This window comes from Aptenodytes forsteri, unplaced genomic scaffold (assembly GCF_000699145.1).
Source record: "Aptenodytes forsteri isolate BGI_AS27 unplaced genomic scaffold, ASM69914v1 Scaffold7, whole genome shotgun sequence".
In the NCBI taxonomy this organism is placed as follows: Eukaryota; Metazoa; Chordata; class Aves; order Sphenisciformes; family Spheniscidae; genus Aptenodytes; species Aptenodytes forsteri.
In genome coordinates this window covers 1,277,217-1,287,912 of record NW_008795919.1, presented here as the reverse complement: position 1 = coordinate 1,287,912, position 10,696 = coordinate 1,277,217, and the positions used below count along the sequence as shown (strand labels likewise).

Here is a 10,696-nt window from a genome sequence, read left to right as displayed (position 1 = left end):
CCCCACCCCCTGCTGACGTGGGACTGGGACTGTACTGGGACGCGCCCAACTGCCCGCTGGTGCCCGTGAAGCCCTTTAAAAAGGGCTGCGGGCGTTGGGCTGTAACCGCCAGCAGGCAAATGATCCAGTAACAGTTCTCCATCCTATGCAGCTAAAAACTTGCTCTAATATTTGTCAGGTTTCGAGTTCTCTTATTAAATAGTCACCAAATCCACAGGCTTGGCAGAAAATACTGCCATTACTTACGAGCTTAACTGAACTGGGAAAAAAATGTATTTTTTAAGTCACTACTCTGGGTGAAACTCAGTTCTTGGCAAGGCAGAAATGATGAGAATCAAAGATCTGAAATGCACTGTACGTACCTGCGTGGCTTCTATGTTGATAACCTTGTAAGATAACTCCTCTGGTCTAGTCAATGCAGCGTGTCTTGATTAAAAACATGAAAAGAGTGCTTAATCTCATGAAGACATACAAGCAAATTACAAAAATCAGGTTTCATGAGGCTCCTGTAGGCGTGAAGTTTGGACAACGTCCCTATTCCTGCTAGGCAAATTAAAGCATTGACCCCAGTTTGGAGAATATTCCCCGTCTTGGATTTTTTATGCTAAGTGTAGAACAGTGGGAACATCTCTGTAGTTGAGATTAAAAGTAGGTAGAAACATTCTGCAGAAATGGCGTAACAAAAGGTCTCATTACCCTCGTGCTCCCTGCCAGGAAGGGGCTACGGTGTTCAAGCCTGTCAGGCTCATCGCCTCCAGCAGTTATATTCTTATCTCTGAAACACGTACGTGTATTTGGGGGAGAGGAGAGAGAAAAGGGCCGAAGGGATGTCTCTGTTCTGCGGGACAGAATTAAGCAGAGACTGTCACCTGCCGCTGACCGCCAGTGTCGCCTGGGGGGAACGCAAGGCTGTGCATCACAGGAGACACCAGGAAGGGAAATGGCTCTCCTTGCCGACAGCTTTTAATAAAGAGGTCAAGCCAGGGAAACTGCTCCTCTTTTGTTCCTGCAGGGACCATCTGGACCAGAATAAGAAAATGCTAAAAAACCTGCTATTCTGTCCCTAAAGCTGTTAAGGGCCAGCTTCAGTCTCCAGGGCTGTCCACATGGCACCACATCACAAACCCCAGACCAAGAAGGACTTGAGCATACTCTTCCTCCTCGTCAGTTGTGAACAAATTCAGTCGGAATCCTGTTTCGCTGCCACCAGGTTTCTTGATCTCCAGACCTCCCAGCAGCCTGGCCAAAAAGTTCAGTTCTTCTTTAGCAAGAGGGTTAGGGGCTACATTGTCCTGCAGAGAACAGCAACGGGTTCATTGGTCAGGTTACCAGGGAGACGAGGACTGTAACAATTTTTGTGTTTTCTGGTATTACATAAATGTTCTGCAGTGATATAAATACATTTCTGCATTGTTAATGGTACAGACTGTGCAGATAAATATATAGCTGATAATTACTAGTTAAAATGGTTGCTTGAATTTATAGACCCAGGACAAGATAATTTTCCAGCTAAATTGAACAGCTGAGAAATCTGTAAAACCAGCTTTCTGTTTTCTGAAGAGATTAAAATAGGAAGCAAGTACACCACTGCACAAGCCTGTGTGCAAGATTTTTAGGAAAACGTGCCCTTCCCCTAGCTCAAAAGGGACCGTGGAGGATTGGATGGGGCTCTGAGAAGAACTAAACAGGTTCCCCTGAATTTATCCTGTAAGCGTAGACTAAAAAGATGGCTATTGTTTCCCTGAGAAAGGAGATGAACAAAGGGGAAGATAGTGCAACTGTATAGTAAATGACGTGGAGATGACGGATGTGGGTGTTTCATTCAGTGTCCCCATCTATGAAGAGCCAAGGGAAGCAGAATGTAAAGTCTGGTGGACGTGGTGAAACTGCTCAAAGGAAACGCTCCCACCACGTGTGACCGGCTGCAGGACTCACTGACACAGACTAGTTAACCAGTGACGGGACCGAACAACACTGACCTTTGCATGGGATGCCAAGTTTTTGGATGATCCTGACATGTGTGTCTCTACTGGACGACTAACACTGTACCTAGAGAGAAAAACACATGAGGAAGAGCAACCCGTTACCCGTATGTGATACAGGAACTGGAGGGAGCAGCACAGGATCTAAATATGATTTTAGGGTGTTTTTCAGAAGACGGTAAATAACTGAAATGAGAAGTTACAGTTCACTTCTGTGGAGCATTGAGGCATTAAATGTACGAGCGACAAAGCTGTAAGAAAGAACACTGCTTTGTCTTACTCTGTGAATGGAAAAATTACATAAGACAAACATGGAGAAAAGAAAGGATTTCTTGAACGCAGTTAAAATTAAATTACATTTCACAGAATATGCAGTACCAGATGAGAACACTCTTTACTCAGCTCTACTGTAGACATAAATCAAACTTTTGCTCTTTTCCACAGCTCTTTATACACATCTATGCACACGCGTTCTGTTTCAGGCCATCACTTTGTAAAAAAAGTCAAGCGGATAATAGCGAAAGAGGCAAAAATAAACACACAAGGCTGAAGACGTGCTTCTGAACAAATCCATAACCACCAACGTTTACTTCATGTTTCTATGTAGGACAAAAATGACTTACATATTTGTTCCAAGTTTGAGGACTCTGTCTCCATAAAGATCAAAAGATCCTTCCCTTTGTGGAGTAACGTAATTTCCGTCAGTGATGAACTCAGTTCTTTTAACTTCATCTCCATTGCGATTAAACGTCCTTAAAAACAAGCCGTTATTGAAACATATTTAGTGGTTTTATTACTGATTTTCAGTACTTCCTCTGCTTGCTGTACAAGAGAGATGGGAATAAAACCCTATTCTGCACGTTGATAAATGGACAAATGACTAATAGCTAATTTACTGGAATACAGAATGCTAGAAATAGCTTAGTATTTCATTGCTGGCTGACTTAGTCCCAAATCCTGCCCTTTAAATAGTACTTACTGGAGGTTCAGCTATCCATGCAACATGAATGACAGCCTAAGCTCGATTCCTATTAGACCGCTGGGACTGACTGTTCCTCCGTGAGCAGCCACACATGCAAGGCACTGCAAACGGTACAAGCAGCGGTTCAGAATTCACCTGATGAGTCCCGGAACTTCTGTACCCCAAGGAACAGGGCCTGATATTGGCAGCACAAAGCGACCGTTAGAGTTTTGCACTTTATCCTTCAGAAAGATAGAGACCTGCAAAAGAATATTCCACCTTCTAGAAAATCAATTACATATCTTCTGATCCGAATTCTTTGAAGTCTGACCTTGCAGCCTTCCTGCCTAGACTGGGATTGGTTTCCTCAAGATTTTGATGTATATAGAGAGACTATGATACAGGCCAAAGCCAGTGATGTAGAATTGTGGTCCAGAGGATGGGCACACTGATGTAACATTAAAAAAAGTGTACTGTTTATGCACTTGAGTATGATCAATTTATTTAGAGAGTATCAAGCCCCATGACCTCAAGCTCAGGTTCTCAGTTTCATATCAAGTTTCTACTAAAAGGAAAAACTTATTTAGCAACTAGCAAATCCATACTAGTAGATACTCCTTTTTTCATAACATTTTAGAATTGAGTATTATTGTAGTAAATGTGCTCAATTTGTAAAATTTTGAAGATTGAAATTGCAAGCACATCAAGATGACTGAAAAGCTTAAGTAACAAATCCAAACTTACAGTGTAAATATGACAAGATACCTTCGTATGCTAGCCACAAACTCCCTTCTGTTCTTACTGACTAGTTATACTGGGCTCTTACCCTTATGTGCATGTCCTGAAAAAAAATGAGGAGTGTTTGCCTGATGAGCTGAAATTCACCAGCAGAGAGACAGCTGTACGTCTGGAAAAGAAAAAACATCATGTAAGGCTTTGCAAGTGTACTATGTCCAATGCAGCTAAAGGTGGAAACAAGCGTATGAGAATACTGCTAGCCAAAAACGGTACGTGTGTGGCAGGAGAAGCAGAAATGATATAAGGGGGGCTGCTGGTCATTATCAGTAATTATTACCCGTGACTGAGAGTCTGATTTAATTTCTGCTGAAGTCAGCAGAGACTTTGATGAGGCTGAATAAGCAATGTATTGATTTAAACTGGGCTAGCAGAAAAATAACACTTGACTCGTAGACATCTCCCTCTCCAGAAGCCCTTTGGAAACATTTCATGACTTCCCAGGACTTTTAACATTTTATGAAACAAGTTCCCTTTCACTGGGACACTCATATTCTTTGTCCAAAGATTTACAGCAGCTACACGAGCAAAAGTTGCTAACCGGGAGGCCAGTTTGTTTCCCTCGGGTTAAAAAGAGGGGAAGGTTATTTGGATGGTTCTCTGAGGTTGAGAACACATCAACCTCCACACTTGATATGGCACGTACTGATGTAGTATTTAGGCTCTAAGACTAGCTTGAAAGAGAGAGAAAAAAAAAAATCTCAAACAACAGTGTGTCCCACCATTTTTCTAAGGATTCTTACTTCAATCAGCTGTCGGAAAGTTTCGTCCACCTGGTTCAGAATGCCAGGAGAATCATGTATGAAATCCTTGATCGCGTCCAGGTGATTGAATGTGACCAGCAGAATGTCTTTGGGCCGAGGGCACAGCAGCACTTGGTATTTGAAAGCCATGGTCATAAGATCGTACAGCTGCAAAGTAACACGGGGAAAATTTGGTTCCGTCACAACAGAGAGAGTGACACCGCTTCAGTAACTTCACGCTGATGTAGAAAGGGATTTAGACACTTAAGCTAGCACCATTTTAGCTTTGTTTCCTAAGAAAATAAGACCTCTGCAATCACATTGTCAGCCCTCCTGCTGGTATCTCCAACTGCCTTTAAAACTACTGCCAATTTCAACAACACTGACACCCGGGTAGAGGCCTCACAGGTAATCCAGTTCCTACAATTTCTTTCAAAATCATCTGCTGGATATCCTGTTTGCAGGCAAAAATTCTGACACCTGCAACTGCAAAACAGTGAGCGTCAATATAGAAACATATGTATTTATACACACCCACATATGTTTATATATTTTTAATATATATAAACAAATCCGATAAAGAATGCTTACTGAACCTCTTAAAATCAAACATTTACACATTAAAGCAGAAATACTTAGTTCTGAAGTATCTGATACTACCATGGACTTCTCCAAAGCTTCCTTGGCTGAGAACCATTTTTACAAAGACGGCTGTTACAAAATGCTTCAAAATTACAGTGACGTAAAGCCGTGTACTAATTATCGCAATCAGAAACTTGTGAACAGTAGCATGGAAGTACAGCATAGTCAGGGCTGGGCAGGTGGTCTTTTTTACCTTGTCCATGCTTGCCTGGTTCAGTCTCATGATTGAAGCATGAGCTAGCCGGTCGTACACTGTTCGCAGAGCTTTCTTGGAATAGAGTTCCTGTGGTTTAAACAGCTCTTCCATAAATTTTTTATTGAACATGGTTGTGATGATGTCATTCATAACTGCAAAGACAAAGAGTCTCTGGTTTTCGCTTCAGAAACAGCACGTTCATCTGATTCATTCCACACCAAGAACTTGGACACTGACAGCTGCGAGGACTGACATGAATGCTTACCTGTGAAAGCTAGGTACATAGCCACAAAAGAAAAAAAGGAGGAGGAACATCTCTTAACATCAACATTTTTCTCAATCCCACATTGGTCTAAGCGAGCAGCACGATTCCTGCTGACTGTCCCCAGGGGCAGAAACGCTACTTAAGCTGTAGACAACAAACCCTGTTTTCCAGTGGGAATAAGACTGGTTTTGTTGCCTTGTTTTTACAGCAATGGTTAGCACTTTCCTCTCTTTAAACAATTTTTTATAGGCTACTCTGGCATGTACTATCTATAAAAGCTACAGTTCTGCTTCCCAAGAAGACTGTTTTGCATCGCTCTAGATTTTTGCAAACTATAGCTAGCTGACTCTGCCTGTTCTCTCTTTAGCCTTTGACACTATTAGTCTATTTTTCCTTCTAAACAGAAGCTCCTGAATGATTCAAGGCTCCTTGAAGTATTTGTGTTAAACGGATTAACACTTGACAAGTATTTAAGGAAGCATTTATAACACTGGGATCTATGTCAGGCCATCCAGGCTCTCACACAGCAACATCTGCGGATACTAGAGCAGCTCAAAAGCGCAGAACTCTAAACTTCCTTATGCGTGCTTCATTTTTTTATGTGTAAATTTAGACGTGGAATTGTTATGTGACTTACTCAAGAGTATGCAGAGATCAGGAGTGCTGAGTATAAGGGCTATGCTCTGGTTCTCGAGCTTTTAATGCAAAGAAGATAGAAAAAATTTTGCAGTGATTCAAGCAGATGCAGTATCTTAGCTTTTGTGCTGGATCTGATACTTTTATCACATACCTGATACATTCTACAGAGTTATCATAAATAAGCATTTATTTCTCTATGAAAAAAATGGTAAATAAAAATTTCAATTCATAGATTACTGTACAAGCATGAATTTTCCTAAGCAGATGACTGTTACTGAAGCTTATAATGCCAGCTGATTCTTATGGATTAGAAGAATCTCAGCAGAAGTAATAAAATAATAATAATAACAATAATAATAATAATGATAAATAAAAATTAAAAAAGTCATTTTAAAAAAGCGAACATACACATAGTGGTAATGATCAGCTATTTGAAGTACTGCTATAATTATTCATTGGTGGGTTAGACACCTGGCTTTTCGCAACTGTGGTACTGAAGCTACACAAACAGCCAAAAGAAAGCTGATGTCCCAGTCACTTCATCGTTTCTTAGATGATTAACTCTCTGGGGAACATTGCTAGGTATGCCGTAGGCACTGGGAACCTGGACACTTTTCCCGATGGCAAGTGCCTTCTCCTGAGATTCTCTCTCCCTGCTTAAACCTGATGTTTACAGGTTTCCTCCTACGCTGGTGTACATCACTGGTGACACACACATTTCAGCATCCATTGCACTGTACCTAACGGGGCTCACCAGTTCCTGTTTTAAGTACCAAAACGATACAGACAGGTCTCAGCCCAGTTTCTGAGCAGCATGGATTACAAATACACTTTGTAATTACAAATGGGAAAAAAAATCCCTCTTCCTCACTTCTTTTCAAATAAACTGTCCATAAAACAATCCCTACTTGCAGTCTGAGGCAAAAATCCTCACTTGTTTTCAGTGGAGAAAAATCAAATACAGTGTATTAGCATATATTTCATTTTGCAAGTAATCAATTATGACAAAAATAAGAACTTTTGCCCTGTACTGCTATCAAGAAAAATATTTTTAAGTTGCTTGCATGTGTTGTCTGCACAAGGGCTTCTCCTCCGTCTTTGGAGAGTCACTAATAACCAAAACTGTCAGGAGACACACAATGTCCCAGTACGCTGACTGGAGCTGGTAGATATTCACAATGGAATCGGAAGAGCTGCGTTAACCACACACCCAGCCTTACGTAAATTATCTTCTGAAATTAAAACCTCTTGTATTGGCTATAAAAAGAACTGAGAAAGACATAAAAAAAATCACGGTAAAGGGCAAATCTCACACGGTATGTTTGATAATGACAGAGCAAAGAGATCTTAGAGCACAGGTAGTCCCTAGGGAGATATTTACACCATTCTAACAATGGAAAATAACAAAGAAAGGAGCGTTAGCTCAGGAAAAATGGCACGCCAAGCAACATAGCAAAAAAGCAATTTAGCAGAGAGGGGTTTCATCAGCTGGGAGGGGGAGAGGGAAACCAAGTATAGACAATGCGATGGACAGAAGAGAAGCTGAGGATTTACGGTGGTTTTCGCCTACACGTGCCATGTCACTGGTGACAGACACGTTCCAACGTCTAGCGCGCTGTCACATAACACGGCTCAGATGCATGACATGAGACTGGAGTCTTTACGCCTGGATTACACTCATGCTTCTCGGAGGACATTCAAGGCAGCAGGGGGAATGCTACGAGTCCAAGACAGTCACACGTTCTACTTGCGATAGGTTTATAGTTTGTAACAAGGTCAAAGGCAGGCGAAGCCGCCTCGTCATGGCTTCATCAGCAACAGACTCGGCTGGTTACCCTGTGTAACTCTTCAGAGATCGCCCCAAGAGCAGTGTTCACAGGCAAACTTTTTTTTCTCCCAAGAGAAGCTGACTGGTCAACATGGGATCTGCATCTGCCGCTACCATCTAAATATGACAAAGCGGGCTTTTATACAACTCGTCATCATTTCGGATGTGATAAAAGAGGAACATGGAATCCTTTAGACTTCTGAGATATTAAATGCTGGAAAAAAGTGTTCTTGGAAACAGCACGGAATGGGAGGGGAAAAAAAAAAAAAAAAAGCTGGGGCAAACTCCAGGATGTCAGTATTTACCTTCAGTAAATATTCAAAACCTCCATATGATGCTTATTTTGAAAAACATGAATTATAACCCTGATCTCTCTTAAAAAAGGGCTGCTCAAAAAGACACTGAAAGTTCCACTCATGTTCACCTAGCAAAAAAACTGAGATAGTTTAAGAGATTTATCTCCTCATCCAGCTCCTTACCGCACCCCTTTGCTGGAGGCCAGCATTGCAAGGCAGAGTCCAGAAGGAAACGCACACTCACACCTCAGCGGCTCCACTGCAGAACCTGATGTCTCAGCTCAAACCCACCTTCAGGGATAATTTCAGTCAAGATGAGCTTGGCTGAAGTGTGGGCACCTGCTCCTCTGTGATCACTCTGCTGCAAGGGTGGTGACCATGAGCAGAGATGGATAAGCAGCTAGGATGGAAATGCCTCAAATCTTTCCTGGAGTTCACCTGTCAAAACCCTAAGCAATGAATTAGAAAAAAACTTAGAAAAATGCAGTATACATAATATTCCTGCATTTAAGCAGAAAAACAACCTTCACAATGCTCACACAATTATATGCTTGCATTAATACGATGCTAGAAAAATACAAGTATCATTTTGGCTAGAAAGACCGCTATGATAAAAAGTTTTGATCTATTTATAGTCTTGGTTAAATTAGCAACTTATTTTTGAAGCCATATGATTTTGAGACACTGTCTATTTTTTCTAAGATCTATAGTTAAAGTGCATTTTAATGAACAGGTGAGTATTGTTATTCATCTTTGATGCTATGACCAGAAGGCTGCAGGAACAGCATACAGTGTGTTCGCGTACAATGAGCCTCATGTGTGCACGTAGGGGTGTTCGTCTACTGCATGCAGCTAGAAGATTACAGTACCTCGTTTCCTGTCCACATCTGTCCATTCATCTACACGAAGCATATAAAACAAAAACATCAGTTCAAGAAGTAAGAACAATAGTTTCAAGGAGAATAAAAGAAATAAACTAAAAAAAAAAAAAATCTAACTAACAGACTTTGGTTTTTCCCATCAGCATTCAGCGCTTAACAGGAACAAACTCTTCTGTTACTTGACATCTTCCAATGAGCGCCAGAAGATGAAACCTTGCCCTCCCCTTGGAAAAAATCTTGTTGCTTCAATGGAGATAAAATTTCACCCTTGATCGAATCTTACCATGTTTTGCATTTAGCTTGGAAAGTTTTCAGCTGTTTTTTGCACTTACAAGCGAACAATATTTGAGTGAAGAGTTTTAAGCATTAACAAACACCTCAGTGTGGCTGAAACTACATCTCAGCAAAATTAATGCTCGATTTTTTGGAAAACACATGTGTGGATAAACTAGTACAGATCTAATTCTCCTGCTGAGATATTCCACCAAGTATGGCTAGTTTAGTTTAAGCTCTGAACTTAGACCTATATGAACAGTAGTAAACCTCTGTCAGATCATGCTCTGAAGACACACATAAATAATTAAAAGTCGCACTGCTGTAGTGAAACCTTTGATATTGCTTAGCACTTCTTCCCATTGGGTAGGCAGAAGGGAAAAAGAAGTAACAACCTCTTCAATACTGAGTTAATACTGAGTTGATTTTTTATTACAAAATACTAAAGCTTCCCGAACCGCAGTCCCCATCACATGACAGGAAGCTGCAAGAATTTTTAAAAGCAAAGCTGTTTTAATTTAAAAGTGGTAAACAAAGAGGTGCTCAGCTGTAAGCTGGATTTTTGGTGCACGCATGTGAACGCACAGGGCTCTACTAAAATAATTTTGAGAAAATGCTAGACTGACAGATTTTTGTAAAAGCTGGACAAGGGTTTCAGGAGCCATATTTACGTTACTTGAAGTTTTTCTTAACTGCACATGCTTCCTCTGCATAGGCTTTACAAAATTATTCCCAGAAACTACTTCCCATTGCAAAGCAATCTGGTCTTCCTGAAACAGCTCAGGACCTGGATCGAGACACTCAAATCCTGAGTTATTTTGATTCCAAAAGTATCTTTCTGAAGCTCTAACCTCTGAAGCAAGTACAGAAACACTGAAATGTATTTCAATTTCTACCTTATCTGTACACACTTCACAAATTAGCTGCAATAATACCTTCAGGCAGTTATTACCACAGAGACTTCACGAGAGCTGATCGACTCAACGGGCTTTACTTCAAATTCAAGACAAGAAAAACCACAGGCGATCGATCGCCGCGACAGCGCTGTTAAGCCGTGCTGAGGAAACCACTCGCCCAAGACTCCTTTCGAGGACAGAGGCTGCGATGCCCAGTTCCTTTTCGAGCATCCTTCAGCAACCGTTCAGCAAGTATATTCCTATTTATTCCTGAATTGCACGTAGAGAGCCAGCACCAC

The 10,696-nt window shown here is 41.1% G+C and overlaps 1 protein-coding gene across 1 annotated transcript; it reads right to left on the bottom strand.

Moving 5' to 3' along the window:
* Window positions 1–179: 179 nt before the first annotated feature.
* Window positions 180–5,603, bottom strand: OSCP1 (organic solute carrier partner 1). Its single transcript, XM_009284815.2, has 10 exons — window positions 5,585–5,603; window positions 5,317–5,471; window positions 4,482–4,649; window positions 3,770–3,850; window positions 3,100–3,203; window positions 2,606–2,734; window positions 1,980–2,049; window positions 1,153–1,292; window positions 363–426; window positions 180–259 (listed from the first exon to the last, which is right to left on the bottom strand). Exons 1-10 carry the CDS (start codon window positions 5,601–5,603, stop codon window positions 251–253), a joined length of 939 nt encoding a protein of 312 aa, XP_009283090.2. The 3' UTR covers window positions 180–250.
* Window positions 5,604–10,696: the final 5,093 nt, after the last annotated feature.

Bases quoted from the DNA above. Each gene is read 5' to 3' on its own strand.
- OSCP1 (XM_009284815.2), bottom strand. The intron at 4,650-5,316 runs GTAAAAAAGACC...GTTACTTTGCAG, and splicing joins ACCAGGCAAGCATGGACAAG to CTGTACGATCTTATGACCAT. The intron at 2,735-3,099 runs GTGAATTCTGAA...CTTGTTTTTAAG, and splicing joins GAAGTTCCGGGACTCATCAG to GACGTTTAATCGCAATGGAG.